The following is a 15,502-nucleotide window of genomic DNA, read 5'->3' as shown; positions in this document are numbered from 1 at the left end:
TCTGGAGATCAGTTGGAATTCTGGCAGCTCTCCATGCTCACTCGAAGGTTGGCAACCCTAGTTTTAACAGTTCAGACTTAGGAGGTGATTAAATGCTCGCCTGACCTCACTTTCTGGTTTTCCCATCCATAGGCAGTATACAAGCTGGCTGATGTCGCCTGTAAGTGCCATGGCGTCTCAGGTTCCTGCAGCCTCAAGACCTGCTGGTTGCAGCTGGCCGACTTCCGCAAAGTAGGCGATCTTCTGAAAGAGAAGTATGACAGTGCAGCTGCCATGAGAATCAGTCGCAAGGGCAAGCTGGAGTTGGTAAACAACCGCTTCAATTCACCCACTCCGGAGGACCTGGTCTATGTAGACTCCAGCCCTGACTACTGCCTGCGCAATGAAACCACGGGGTCGCTGGGCACCCAGGGCCGGCTCTGTAACAAGACCTCAGAGGGCATGGACGGCTGCGAGCTGATGTGCTGTGGACGGGGCTATGATCAGTTCAAAAGTGTGCAGGTAGAACGCTGCCACTGCAAGTTCCACTGGTGCTGTTACGTGAAGTGTAAAAAATGCACAGAGATTGTCGATCAGTACGTCTGTAAATGAAAGGCCCACCAGAGCTAAGAATTATATTATATAAATCTATATAAATATATTTTATATATTTGTATAATAAATAGATGGTGATGATAATAATAATAATAAAAGAAGCTTATTTAAGAGACACTTTTTGTTTCGGATCCAAAGTGTTTCCCTTACCATGGCTGGCTGCTCCTTTTTTGTTATTTAAATGGGGAGCAAGAAAAGGGATTTGTGTGCTGGTTCCCTTCCACCCTTGATAAATTGCAGCCAAAATAAAAGGGAATCAGGGGAGTAATTGGTGAAAAATATCTACCTACGGCTACTTTACCCCAAAAGCAAGATGATGGATGTATTCCCTCTACTATTTTACAGCTGGAATTCAAATGGGTGTATGTGCTTTTGGGGCACAATTATTATAACACCTTAAACGCTCAGGTTGATTTCTGAAAGGACTTGGGAGTCATGTTTTGCTTCTTTTGAAAGCACGCTGTGGAATACCAAACCAGAAGGCAAATCATCTATATCTAACATTGAAGAATGGATTTAAAAGGCAGAGTCCATGCATAGCATGGAGAGAAGAGAAATTCTTGCACAATTGCTCCGATAGAAGGACAACATTACTTTTGACCTGGAAGTGCTGCTTTATTCTTTTATCCTTGACAGAAACCCAGTTTCTGGCTCTTCTGCGTTTTGGGGAAGGAGGGAAAATCTACCAAAGTTCTGAAAGACCAAAGTTGTCATGGTGGAATCCATTTGGCCCATTTTCTCTTTGTGGAAAAAGAACTGGCTACCACTTTCTTGGGCTGATTGGATTTCTTTCAAGAAAGCAACATGTTCTGTGTGAGTTTCTCTGGACTTGACAGGAACATATTTACACGCAGAACCAAAGAAACACTATACACCTCAGTCCTCAACTCGGACTTAATTGTGGTTCTTTTTTGTTCTTACCACTCTCCTAGATGTACAGCTCCTTTTCAACATTAAACAACCCTTGTTCTCACCCTCTCCCTTGGTGTGTGTGTGTGTGTGTGGGTGCATTTGTTTTGTGTTGCTGCTAATTTATTTCACAGCACAGGGACTTCTGCCAAATTGGACTTCTTCCTAGTTTAAATTTACTGCAGTCGGATCCAGTTCTCAAGTTACTTTTTGACTTGACAAAATCACCAAGGAGTGATGTTTGTTTTTATTAGGTCAGTGTTGCATGGGGACTGTTTAATTTGTATGCTTTTGCACATGATGAGAACTGGTTGTCACTGTGCTATGGTGAATTTGTAATGAATAAGGAGCATGCAAACTAATATTCAGTATATTTGCCGTGTGGAACTGAGGCTGTCATAAACAAATCAAAGTTTGTTCATGCTCTTTCCACTTTCTCCCAAGAACTTTTCAGCTAACTCCTATTTGTCATAACATCTGAATGTGGGGTCTTGAAAAAACTAAGGTTAGTTTCTTATCCATTCATTGGGATTCTTAATCACAGTTATGAAAAAAAATAACTTTTTTCCATAACTGTGTGATTAAGTGGTGTTAGTTGAAGACTTTTGGGTTGAAAATGACAAGGGGATGAATGAGGGATTGTCCAAGCCTAACTTTGTACTCATCACAAACAAACTGGTTTGTTTATGATATCTGAACTGGGCCTCAGTGGAATTATTTCAGGGATTAACTTGTACACAAGAGTGTGAACAAAATCTTCAACAACAAATCTTCAACAACAGCAATCCTTCTCAGTTGCTCAGGCTTGTAAAAAAGATTGGCTACTTGGACTGAATATGAGTATTTTTGTTTCAGTTGCACTTTTTGTGTCTGTGCCAAGTATGTAACTAGAGACATATATCTATTTAATTTAAGATGTGCTTGCATGTTCAGGTCATATTATAAATGAAAAATTAAATCTGTTCTCAAAATAATTGTAATTGGTTTTCAGAAACAACACAGAGTCTCAGGAATAGCTCAATATTCTTTTCTCAGGCTCACAAACTGATTGTTCGGACCTATGAAAGGGAACAGATTATTTTTAGTTAAAGGAGAAGTAGAATGAATTCTTTGTGGGGTTTGCCCAGACAGTATGCTCCACATGAAGGCATCAATATATATGCACTTTTCAACATGGCCAAATCTGTGTATATTTAAATCAAAAGGATGAATCATAAACAGAGAAGACAGATCTTGCTACAAATCTCAAAGAAACCCCCCCCCCCAACATTGTGGGGTTAAACTCCCCCCTCAATAATAGAAGCAGAGCCTGTATCTTTAAGAAAATAATGCCCTCTATGAAAAGAGTGGCCATTGTGGGGGTTGCTAGACAATCACTATTTCATTGCCACCCTGCAAACCTTGATTTCTATCATTAAAAGGCAGGGGTAGGGGGCAGGGTCCTTTCTAGGGCTGTTTTGGCCTTTGAGAGAGGACTTATTGGGGCCAACACTGGCAGCAACCACTGGTAACTTGGTAACACACATCTTGCATGATTCAGACAGATTGACTGCTTGCTACTGTTCAACAGTAGCCACCCCACAAAAAATTAAGAGTTTCAGAACTAGGATCTTGGAGACCTGGCTCAAATCACGGCTCTGCCATAGAAGTTCACTTTAACTTTGGGCCAGTCACACATTCTCAGCCTAACTTACTTCACAGGATTGTTGTGAGGATAAAATAGAGGAAAGTAGAAAGATATACGCTAATTTGTATCCCTATTGTGGAGAAAGGCAGGGTATAAATGAAGTGAATAAATAAATAATAAATTTAACTGAAGGGCAGATAAAAGGTAGGTGGGTGGGTGGGTGGGAAGGAGAGAAGTAAGCAGGAAAAGGTAAGGGATGGTAGTTGCTAGGAGCAGGGAAAGAGTGTGCGGAAGGAGATCCAGGGGAAAATGAGGTGTCTCCTCCAAGTCCCTGCAGGTTTCCCACCATGCAACTGAGCATGGCCTGGTGGTAGAGTTTCCAGGTGCCTGCTGGTGATGGGCAAACTCCTGGGGGTTTGCCTCCTTGCCCACTGACCCACTAGTGGTTGGCGGCAGGTGGCAAGCTCCCAGAGGTCACCTGCCACCAGCAGGCACCCTAGGAACACCCACTGTGCGTGAGCTCCCAAAGAGCGTGATGACGTCACCCCTGGAAGTGATGTTGTGCCAGCCACGGGAGCATTCCTACGCTTCATTTGGGGCTAGAGTTGCCAGCCTCCAGGTGGTAGCAGGAGATCTCCTGGAATGACAACTGATCTTCAGGCCACAGAGCTCAGTTTCCCCTGGAGAAAATGGCTGCTTTGGAGGGTAGACTCTATGGAATTATACCATGCTGAGATCCTTTCCCTCCCCAAACCCCGCCTTCTCCAGGCTTCACGTCCCAAATGTCCAGGAATGTCCTAACTTGAAGCTAGCAACCCTATTTGGGGCTGATTTGGGCCCCAAACAGGCTGAATCAGCCCTGTACAAAGTGTGGGAGCACTCCTGTGGCTGGCGCAACGACATCACTTCCAATGATGACATCATTGCACAGGCGCTGGTACAAAGAAGATCTTGCTGCCAGCATGAGGTAAGTGCCAGGTCCCGTTCCCCACCCCCCCAGTGGGGGGGGTATAGGGACCTGACAATCCTCCCTGGTAGCTGCCACCAAACAATTGAGCCCGGCCCGGGAGCCACCATCACACAGCTGGGCCGTACTTTTCCCATGGAGAGAATGCTAGGGAGAGAGAAGGAGAGAAAGCTGAAGACAGGAGAGCAGATAAAGATTGACTGGTGGGTGAGAAGGACAGAAGGAAGCAGGAAAGTTGGGGGCTTACAGGGAAGGGAAAGAGGAAATCATGGGGAAGGAGGAAATGAGATCCCCCTACTAGTTCTTGTGGAATCCCTGTTTGTCTTGTTCTGACAGGGCCTATATATGCGTAAAATTCATTTCCTGTAGATTGCACAGTTGATCACAAGATTCTGCCTGGGAAACTGAATGTAAAAAGTGGGACTAAATGTATTAGACTGTAATTCCATAGTCCCTGTTCAATCATTACAGCCCTGTGTGGATGCAAAGAAGTGTGAAAGCCACATGGATAGAATGGTAAGGCACACTTTTAGTCTGGTTCCTGTTCCTTACCACGCATAGAGGAGCAATCTATCAGGTTATTATCCAATGCAGTTCAATTTGACAAACACACTTTTTTTGCAGGGGTATGCACAGCAGGAACCCATGACTGGCAGTGGTTTCCCTATCATATCTGTTGCACGTGACAAACTACATGCATGATTTTCACAATTATAGTAATTTAACTAGGAAATTTTATTTCATATGAAGATTTGAAGCTGCTTTTGGAATCCATGGGAATCCAGTTAACGAGCCAGGAATCTACAAGGGCTTGTGAGGGTTGCTTTATTTTCCCCTGCATCTGCTTCCCCACAATAAATCCTCTTTCTCTTTTCATGGCAGCCCCATATCCTCTTCCCTTTCCCAGTTTCCTTCTCTCCTTCCCGTTCACCAACCAACCTTTCTTTTATCTGCCCACATTCAGATTTCTTATTTTTCATTTATACCCTACCTTTCTTGGCATGACCCACAGCAGCTTACATAATTCTCTTCTCCATTTTATTCTCACAACAGTCCTGTGAGGTAGATTAGGCTAAGACAGTGTGGCTGGCTCAAGATCACTCTGGAAGCTTTCATGGCAGAATGAGGATTTTAACCTGGGTCTCCCAGATTCTAGTCTAACCCTCACACAGCACTGCCTCTCAGATTTCCCTCTCTCTGCCAGCCTCTCCTTGGGAAAAGTCTGGCCAAATTACAGAAGTTCTGTGGTAGCAAAGTTGTAAGTTGTGTGGTGGCTGCTGCAAGGCCTGGCCAAGTCATGTAAATTGTAGGGAGGTTGTGTGGCATTATGTCATCTGGCAGCCACTGTCGCACCTGGGTGAGTTGTGCAAATTGCATGGTAGCAAGTTACCTGGTGGTTCTGCCAGGCTAGGACCCAATGAATCCTCCCTCTAGCACAGAAGGAAGGGGAACAGGGGTTGACTGGGAGGCTAAAAGGGCCCTCCTTCCTGCCTTTTACTGACAGAAACCGAGATTTTTAGGTAGGCAATATTGTTGTGGCTGCCTGGCAACTCCCACTTTGGCCACTCAGATCTCAAGAGCATTAGTTTCTTAAAAGTACAAGCACTGGTTCTTTTATGGGGGGGGGGAATTAACCCCCAAATGTATTTTTTTTATTTCAGTTCTACAACCTGGTGCTTTACTCAGGTTTGTAGAAAGATCATGTCGGTTCATGACTTCAATCTCAAGTTTTAAACTTTTAAGTACCTACAGATGGGGCCATATTGAGAATTAGATTGATAATCCTGCTTTTAAATAACCACCTCATGAACAGGAGTTATGAACAATAATTGACATATTTTTTGCCAGTGAATTATGAATTGAAATGTTTTCTCAGTACCTAAAGGAATAATTTATACTAGTTATCCAGTAAGCAGAAGATGAAGCCCAAGAATGAGAGTTTGTTGGAGGTATTGCGTTTTCAAACTAAATATTTTATATAAACAAAAATATGTTAATATATATGAACGAGCAAATGTCCACCATTTGCAGTATTGGACTAGTACATTCTGTTTATGGCCACACTTTTTTAGTTATTTTTTAAAAAATATTTTCTCTAGATTTGAAGAGCGTAGTATGTACAAAAGAAAGAACACTGCTTGCAAATTAACGTGCTTTTAAAATAATAGTTTTGGGGTTTTGCTTTAGGGTTTTAAAAAATCATCAATCCATACATTTGTTGGCATCCCAGAGAACAATTTCTTGGAATACACCAAGTGGCCTGGATTTATGGGCTTTTTACATAAAATCCAAAGCCAATGGGACAGTAATTTGAAGCACTGAAAATTGTTTTCCACTCATGGAAAAAATGAGAAGAGGATAACCTGATCCAGCTTCCTTACAAACTCCCCAGGAACTGGAAAGAGCCTCAAATCCTATGAAATCTGTCAGCTATACGTGCCTGGAACAGTATACTTTCTGCTCAGATAGAAAAAACACTCTTGACTCTAATTTTCTTCCTTTAGACATGTCTTCTCTTCACTCTTCCTTTCAGCAGCAACTATACAGTATAGAGGATTTGCCCCGTTTGAAATCTAGCCTTTTTCTAGATTTTAAAATACAAATTAAGTTAAAGGGATTTTACTTGCTGGTGTAGTGACTGAACTCAAAGTGGTAATTTAGCTTCACAACAACCTGCGAAGCAAGTTAGGCTGACAGAATCAGTGTCTTGCCCAAGGCCAGGCCATAGGAAGCCAGGAATTTGAAGCTGGATTTTCCACATTCAATCCCAAAACTTTAGACCTACTTAACTTGTTCTCCACATTGGTTTAACGTCAGTAGTCTACAAGACCCAAATGACTTGCAAAGTGAAAGAGGGCAGGGCAAAAGTCGACGGGAGTAGACAGATCTTGATGAAAGAGTAGCAAGGACCAGAGGGAGTCGTTGGACATTGAACTTTTAACAGACATCACTGGATACGCAAGACACCCATTGATCAGAAAAGACTTGGAAATAAACAGGTTTAAAAGGAGACAGGGATCTAGATGTAGTCAGAAAAGAATGGATGAGCTGGATGAGCTCATGCTTCTGTCTTTACAAAGTAATTGAATCTGAGTAGCTGCCCCTCTTTGATTTGATCTCATATCTCCTCCAGCTCTTCTATACAACAATGTATTTATTACAGAGTTGCGCACAAGAAAATGGGTATTAAACCTGAGGAGGTCAAATAGGAAAAAGGAAAAGGTAATTTCCAGAGTGTGTGAGAGAGATTTATTTGTGTGTTTATTTCTGTTCCACCTCTCCAGGGAACCTGCCTGATTATAGCTTTGCATAGATTTAAATTGCACTTTGGAGGACAGCCAGTTAGATTTATTTGTATATCCTTGTGAGTCAACAGTTTGGGCTTTTAAACCTAAATCTTCCACTGCCTTGTGATGCAATCTTGGCTGAGTCCCGTTATGTTTATTGCTAAAGTTTAAGATCCTGGGTGAAAAGTTAATTGTAAAGGGGAAAGCCCTTAGGACCTTGTTTGACAACTAATTTTTAGCAAGGACTATATTAGGAACTGGGCAAGAGCTGAAGGGCATTTACATAGTGACTCCCTCCACACATGTGGAGATACAAAGTGTTCTCACAGTTGGTTTGTTCATAAATTTATAGGACTTTTACCTTGTTTTTCTGACATTTAATAGTTCTTTTGATGTATTTTGAAAGCAACAGAGAATTCCCTGGGACATAAAAGTGGCTCACTTTCGTTTGTCTGGTCTTTGCTTGTACACAGTAGTGAACAGGTAAGTTGCACAAAGAAAGAACCTTTACAGAGCTTACACAGCTGGTCACTACTATGGAGGAGCTGGTTCAAGCGCCATTTGTCTGTGTCTCATCTTGGGATAAAATAGCTAAGATGCACAATAGTGTGTTTTGAGATCAGAGGCTATGCTGAGGACTAAATGGGAGGCCATTCCTGGCTACATATGGTTCCTCCAGTTCCCTGTCCCTATCTTACAGTGCAGTCCTAAGCAGTGTTACACCCTTCTAAGTCTGTTGACTTCAGTGGAGGGTATAACTGTTTAGGATTGCACTGCCAGGCTCTGATCCTAAACTCGTTTCTAAGTAGCTATGTGGAGACACTGTACTTTTCCTTTTATGTATTAGTTCAGGCAACTTCCAACACTCAGGTTTGCTCAAGCATTACACTGATAGCAGAAAGAATAATGATCTCTAAAAGAAAGTGGGTAGTATTTATGTAGAGCTTATACATGCCATTTATGGAAATGTTTTGATAAAGTCTATGGAAAAAAACCTTTTGCAGAATTGAATTATAATAATCATGATAATGAGAAGTTGCTGACCCTTGTACTTTATGATTAGATTATTTTCTAGATCCAGTAGATAACTTCTCTGTGGTTTTGACTCTACTGTTGTGACACTGCATTCTAGGCTGAAAGCTGTTCTTATGTAGAGGTTCTTGGAAGTAACTCATTTCAGGCGTGGTTGAAGTCATCTTACCGGCCTAAACAGCTGTGCTTGATTGCACAGTCATTGAAGTATCTTTCCAAGCCCTTGGAATGTTTCAAGGGATGGTACAACTAGATCACATGCTGTTTCAGTGAACGAGAGTTGCCATCCTCCAGATAGGGCCTGGAGTTCTCTCAGAATTACAAATGATCTCCAGACTATAAAGATCAGTTCCCCTGAAGGAAATGGCAGCTTTGGAGGCTAGACTATGGAATCAGATCACCACTGAAATCTCTCTTCCCAAATGCCAACCTCTCCAGGTTCGCCCCAAAATCTCCAGCAATTTCTCAAGCTGGAATTGGCAATCCGAACACTTCTAAAATAATTTTTTTGCCCCAGTGATATCCCCTCCCAATATTGTACAATAGCAGCATGTTTTCTTTATCTGTTCTGTTGAGGAAGATCTTCAGTGTGTGGAAGAATGGCTTGTAGAACAGCCAATGTGAAAAAAAACGTTGGCACACTTCTACAACCAGCTATTAAATTTGGTCTAATAAAAGCAAATCCTATACCAATGGTTCCCAGTCTTGTTGAATCACTTTTAGATTTTGAAAGCAAGAAACGAGTGCCACTACAAACTGGCCACCATAGGGCCAGTCACAGAATACTGGGAAGTAACTTCCAAGTAAAGTGTCCCCTTACAGTGGAGTTAGCTGTTTCAAATGGGTGCTTCCTGCAGATGTAAAGGTGATTTCTTCTACGGTCTTCTGAAACACCTCCTATTCCAATGAGATGGAAAAAATCCAGGATTGGCTTTAGGGAAAAGATGCTTTGTGAAAGAAGGAAGTGGGCATCAGGAAACACATCAGTAGGCACCATGAAACCTACTACCACATTGGGCATCACTGTCCTAAACATTTAAAACACTGTTATTAGAGTTAATTATAGATTTTGTCATTAGTGTGATTAAGGTTGCAATCCTATGCACATTTAATTGAAAGCAAGCTCTGTTTGAGAAAAGCAGGCTTTGTTTCTGAGTAAACCTGAATAGGATCAGGCTGCACTGTATATTGTGTTATCTCAAAACTTATGATGTATGCTTAAAAACCTACAAATGTCACGTTATTTGTGATAAAATCAGAAGACTCTCAGTTTTTGCTTTAAGAATGCAATAGCACAACATAAGAATTCCTTTACTAGACAGTATCAGCATCCAGATCGACTACTGTTGTGGCTCGGCAAAGGCTGTGGCTCAGTGGAACAGCATTGGCTTGCCAACGCTCAAAATTTAATTAAAAGGTGATGTAAAATACTTCTCTCTACCCGAGACCCTGAAGAGCCACTGTGCCAGTCAGAACAGACAGTACTGTGCTGATCTCAATAGACCAGCTTCATAAGTAGGGTTGCTAACCTCCAGGTGGTGGCTGGAGATCACCCGGAATTACAACTGTTCTCAAGATGACTGAGATCTGTTCTCTTGGAGAAAATAGCTGCTTTGGAGGGTGGACTCTATGGCATTACACCTTGGTGAGGTCCCTCCACAAATCCTTTCCAAGTTCCATTCCCCTCGAAATCTCCAGTAATTTTACAACCTGGAGCTGACAACCCTATCTCCTGGAATTACAACTGTTCATCTTCATGGCTTCTGTGCGCGCACACAGGCCAGCCATGGAGAAGATTTCCAGAGTTTTCTAAAATACTAGGAGCGCCCCTCCCCCCTTTGGCACTTCCCAGCCCAAAGTATCACATGACCAGGAGGAGGGGCATTATTTCCTCTTTTTGCCGTTGTAGAGAAAGGATCTCCAATGCTGTTCTCTGCTTTTCCCTTACCTCATCCTTGAGACTGGGGAGAATGATTTCTTTTAAAAGTTTTAAATCTTCAATAGACATCCTAATGAAGAATACAACTACATTTAAAGAAGAAAAGTGTCTGTCTTTCCCTTCACTGTTATGGCTGAAGAGAGGCTTCTTCAAGAAGCTGGAAAATGCCAGCCTGATTAAAGACACCTGCTCCCTTCCTGGCACCCTTGAGTACAAGGGTGTGGCCTGTCAGAGCCTCCTCACAATGGCTCCTTCTCCAAGGCTGTGTCTTTGTACCAGCCTGATTGCTTCCCTGGGATTCTTAAGTAACAACGGCTAAGTCTAGAGGTGTGACCCATCAGAGTCTCCTCACAATGGCTCTTCCTTCAGGGCTGTAGCTGCAGCCTCCTGCCCCCTCAGTTCCAAAGGGAGAAGCCTGAGAATGTGGCCTGACAAAGCCCTTGGTTCCAGGGCTGTATTCCAAAGGCTTTGCCTCCAGCTGGGAGGGGAGACACCTGGAAGTGCAGCATAACAGATCTCTTGGTTTGGAGGCTGAGAGGCTTTTTTCCCCTAAAGGTTTTGGCTACCTGCCAGCCTTAATAGGCCCCTCCACTCTCTTGACTGTGTCAGCTGTAAGGGGGTGTAACTTTACAGGTGTAACTTTACAGAGCACTGGGATCTGAGTTTAAGAGTCTTTTCTCCAAGGTCTTTGGAAATGTGCCTGCCTGGCTCAAGAAATCCCTCCTCACAGGCTGTCCTTGGTTCCAAGGTGCAGTCCCTGGAGGCAGGAGTTAATACAGCTAACACAGTGACATAGCAGCCTGGAACCATCAATGTAATGACTGGGGCTCCTCAGCTGCTTCTGATAAACCTGCACCTCTAAGCCCAATGCTTTTTGAAGGCAGTTTTTTCCTGTTGGTTCCATGTATGCTCACACTCACTTTTTCCTACCAGGGAATGGTGCCGGCTCCTCCCATGGTTCTCAATCTGATTGCTGTAAGATTAATTTAAGAATGTGCAGAGGGTCTCTTTTAGTCAACACAGCAGAAACAAAGAAAAGAACACAGAAATTCCCTAGCAGTCCTTCAACCAGTTTATACAGACATGAGTAAAACCTGGACTGGAAAGGCTCCAGATTTTATTATTTATTTTATTTTATTTATTTCAAATTTCTATACCACCCTCCCCGTGAGTGGGCTCAGGGCGGATAACAACATATTAAAATACAATTAAAAAATCATCTACATTAAAACAACAGTGTATTAATACACATTCTGGGACTGACATAAAACATGAAACAGACTCCACAACATTACAATTGCCATTACTAGGCAGAGTTCTTATTACAATTGTCTTCATCCTGTCTCTGGGATCATTCCTGCATGACACCATTTCTAACAAGAGACAGTTTTGAGTAGTGGTTAGAGCACTGGGCTAGGATCTCAGAAATCCAGATTCAAATGCTATTCTACCTGCAAGGCTTGCCTGTGCCCATTGCATTTCTTAGCCTAGCTTGCTTTGCAGGGTTGTTGTGTGGATGGAATGGAAAGGTATAAAATATTATAGCCACTTTGAGTCCCCACTGGGGCTGAAAAGTGGGGTTTAGATAAACTCCAAACCCATCTTTTTAAAGGCCATCATGTTTCTACTCAGAAAGGGTGCGCCACAGGAAGAAATCCTTGACATACAAATTTTCATTAAATTGGCTGTTGTCAGGGCCCCTACTGAAATCCTTTAGCAAATTTACAGTTCATTCTGGTGGTCATAATTATTGTTGATGATGGCCTGCAGATTAAATAGCACTTCATCTCTAATTCAGTCATTGTAGATGGTGAATGCTGTAAGCTGTTAGCCTATGTGGGAAGCAGAATTCCCATGATGCAATTTTTCCTTTAACCTGCTAATCAACAGGTAATTTTGATTCTTTTACTATCCACTTTGAAGGGAGTAGGGATCCCAGACCCCTACTTCCACTTACCTAACTGGTGGGGGGGGGGGTCGTACCTTCCCTGTAGGCTCCCATTTTGGCCTGGATTGGGGTCGCTGCAGACCATGGAAGTGCTCCTGCGCTCTGCAGCGCCTGAAAACGGGCCTAAACTGTGGCAAAATAGGCTCGTTTACAGGCACTGCGGAGTGCAGGAGAGCTCCTGCAGTCCACAGAGCCCCAAAACAGGTCCATTTCAACGCGAATCAGGCCTGTTTTGTGGTGCTGCGGAGCGCCTGCGGCACCCCAAAATGGGCCCATTTCAGTGCAGATCAGGCCCATTTTGAGCCCCTGCGGAGCCTGGACATGCTCCCAGGGGCTGCGCGATGATGTCACTTCTGAAGTGCTCCATTAATTGGACTATTCAGTTCAGTATTCTCCGTGACTGAAAAAAGATATTTTAGTGTTCCTTATTTGCTAAGGAGGACAGATGGAAAAGCATATTTTAGTTCCAAGTCATCTAATTTTGTGTATTGTAGTCTTTACAATTCTGCTTGGCTGTTATCTCCAAGCCATAAGATCATCTGCCTTGGAGAAAATGGCTGCTTTGGAGGGTGTATTCTGCAGCATTATACCCTGCTGAGGTCTCTCCCCTCCCCAAATTCTGCCCTCTCATGGCTCCACCCACAAAATCTCCAGGAATTTTCCAACCTAGAGCTGGCAATCCTAAGGCAACTTCATATGTTCGACAAGTAGGACATAAATGGGATAGTCAACCTATCCTCAGTTGTTTCTCTATAGCATCCTGACAACAGAACTTTAAGCGCTCTCTAGAGACGTTGCATTTTTAAGTCTACACAAAGGCGTTCTTTAAATAGCCCATTTAAGCAAGTTTATATTAACACATCCTCCAGTTTGCAGGATCTGAGTAAGTCTGTTAGAGATAGAACGTTTTGGAGGTCTTTCATTCATAGCGTCGCCATAGGTCGGAAACGACTTGACGGCACATAACACACACATATTAATATGAGCAAAATCAAAAAGAGTCCAGTAGCACCTTTAAGACTAACCAATTTTATTATAGCATAAGCTTTCGAGAATCAAGTTCTCTTTTGGAATTCATATGCAAATTTGACTCTGTCAAGCGGGGACTGAATAGAGACTATGAATGGTTATCACATTACCACAGGTAACAGATTCTCTTTACAGAGGCGTGATCTGGGGGAGCCCAGTGACGCCTGGTGTGAGCTTTCGGGGACCACAGTTCTCTTTGTCAGATGCAACTGGCAGGGAGAGCTGTGGTTACCGAAGGCTTATACTACATAGGAATTGGATACCTTCACTGCTACAAACTGACTGCACACCAAAAGGAAATGTTTACATTTCCAAGCAAAGGAATGTTTTGATTGCCTCTATGCTAATTGCATTCTGCCTTCTTGTGATTTATGCTCCCCTCCTTCCCTCTCTTTCCCCCTCCTCTTCTGTATCTGCCCAGTTTTGATCAGGCATCTGACGAAGAGAACTTGATTCTCGAAAGCTTATGCTATAATAAAATTGGTTAGTCTTAAAGGTGCTACTGGACTCTTTTTGATTTTGCTACTACAGACTAACACGGCTAACTCCTCAAGATATTAATATGAGGTATAAAGTCTCATAAATATTTGTGGGGCTGATCAGTCAAGACATTTAATTGTCTGTGTGCCTAAATGCGTCCTTAGACAAAACAAAACGCTCTGCAGTACTTTAAAAAGCTTAACAAATTTATTGTGTCAAGTCTTCGAGAGCTGGAGCCAAATGAACGTATCAGACTGACGAAATCAGAGCCAGTTTGGCCAGGAAGAAGTGACCCGGGTCACAGAGATCACGCCACCGGCTCCTGAAAGCGAAGCCTCGAGAGGATTCTTCCATTGAAAGCGAGAAGCGTCCTGGAGCGCAGCGAGGTCGTATCTTTTATTTCGTCTTACCATATTTTACACTGTAAACTGCCTTCAGCGCCTTTTAGGCACGACGTCGGTACAGAAATGCCTTTTAAATTTGAAACGCGACGAGCGTTTTCAATGCCCAACCGCCACAAACCTAGCGGCGCGGTTTGGAAAAGCGCTCTGTCCTGTGGCAGGAATAAACAAAGTCCAGCCCCAACGCAGCCTTTCCCCTTCACGCACTGTGACGAAAGCAAAATAAAAGTGAACCGAGAGGGGGGCGAAGAAAGAGAGAGAAGAAAAACGGTGCCTCAAACCAAGACGGCGGCGCCCTCAGTTAAATACGGTGCTTCTGACCGCAAACACTTCCCCCCTCCCCATTATCTTCCCCTCACAAAGCAAACACTACGTTTCCCAAGATACTCCGGACCCCAGCTCGGCTGTACATCCCGAGCCAGCGTGTCTTGCGCGTGCGTCTCAAGCTACAGCTGTCTCCTATTGGCTGGCGGAGCCTCGTGCGATGGTGACGCTCTAGGGCAAAGGGGAGGTAATAAGGGTGGGGGGAGGAGGAGGAGGAAAGGCGGACGCGGCGAGACGAGGCGGAGGGGGTGGGATTCCCGGAGGCGCCGGCGTCACCGTGGGGCCTCCCTCCCGCCGACCTCCGTACCTCAGTGCTGGGCACGTCTCCGGGGAGCACCAGGTGAGAGGACAGGCGGCGGGGAGCCCTGGGCATCTCTGGGGACAGGGCAGTGGGCTCCTGCCCGGCTACCTTGTGAGAAAATAGGCCTGACATGGGGGTGGAGGGAGTCCTATGCGGGCTCCTCTCTTGGGGTCTTGTTTCCATGTGAAGAGACCTTGCAGTCTTTTAGTTGAGCCTCTCCGGTTGGGGACGGCTGCTGACCTTGGCAAGTCCCTTCTTCCTTCTGCCTCAGTAATAAATGGTAGTGACTAGAGAATGGAATTACTTTTTAATACGAATAAAAATTTGTTATTATCATAACTGTTAAGTGGTTGCTAGTGCTTTTACAGGAAAACAAAGTCTTCTGACATCTGTAAGAGACTAACAAGTGGTAGTTTTAGGTGGGTAGCCGTGTTCGTCTGCAGTAGAACGGCACGGTTGGAGTCCAGTAACACCTTAGAGACCAACAAGATTTTTCGGGAGGGATGAGCTTTGGAGAGTCAGAGCTCAAATGATGCCACGCTGAACTTGCCTCTGAGGATGCAGTGAAACTTTATTTCTGTTTTGATCTAATAATTAGTACAGTTTCAGGTGAGCAGCCATTTGTAACAGAAGAGCCAGTTTCAGGTCCAGTAGCGCCTTAAAG

General features: G+C 43.7%; 2 protein-coding genes across 3 annotated transcripts in view; both read left to right on the top strand.

The window, feature by feature from the left end:
• The window catches only part of WNT5B (Wnt family member 5B), a 30,105-nt gene extending 28,545 nt beyond the window's left edge, over positions 1–1,560 (top strand). The window contains exon 4 of the mRNA XM_054988692.1: positions 133–1,560. Within this exon, the coding sequence (XP_054844667.1) occupies positions 133–591 (459 nt within the window). The 3' untranslated portion in view covers positions 592–1,560. The remainder of the gene's footprint in view (positions 1–132) is intronic.
• A 12,560-nt stretch (positions 1,561–14,120) lies between these two features.
• Positions 14,121–15,502, top strand: part of ADIPOR2 (adiponectin receptor 2) — a 41,597-nt gene continuing 40,215 nt past the window's right edge. Inside the window, exon 1 of one of the 2 annotated variants that reach the window (XM_054988782.1) lies at positions 14,121–14,198. The gene's annotated coding sequence lies outside the window, so the exon portion shown is untranslated. Of the gene's footprint in view, positions 14,199–14,751; positions 14,878–15,502 lie in introns of those variants that run through there. The other variant, XM_054988781.1, reaches the window with a different exon arrangement.

This window comes from Eublepharis macularius, chromosome 9 (genome assembly GCF_028583425.1).
Source record: "Eublepharis macularius isolate TG4126 chromosome 9, MPM_Emac_v1.0, whole genome shotgun sequence".
In the NCBI taxonomy this organism is placed as follows: domain Eukaryota; kingdom Metazoa; phylum Chordata; class Lepidosauria; order Squamata; family Eublepharidae; genus Eublepharis; species Eublepharis macularius.
Note: the sequence above shows the minus strand (reverse complement) of the source record. Positions and strands in the feature narration are given on the sequence as shown.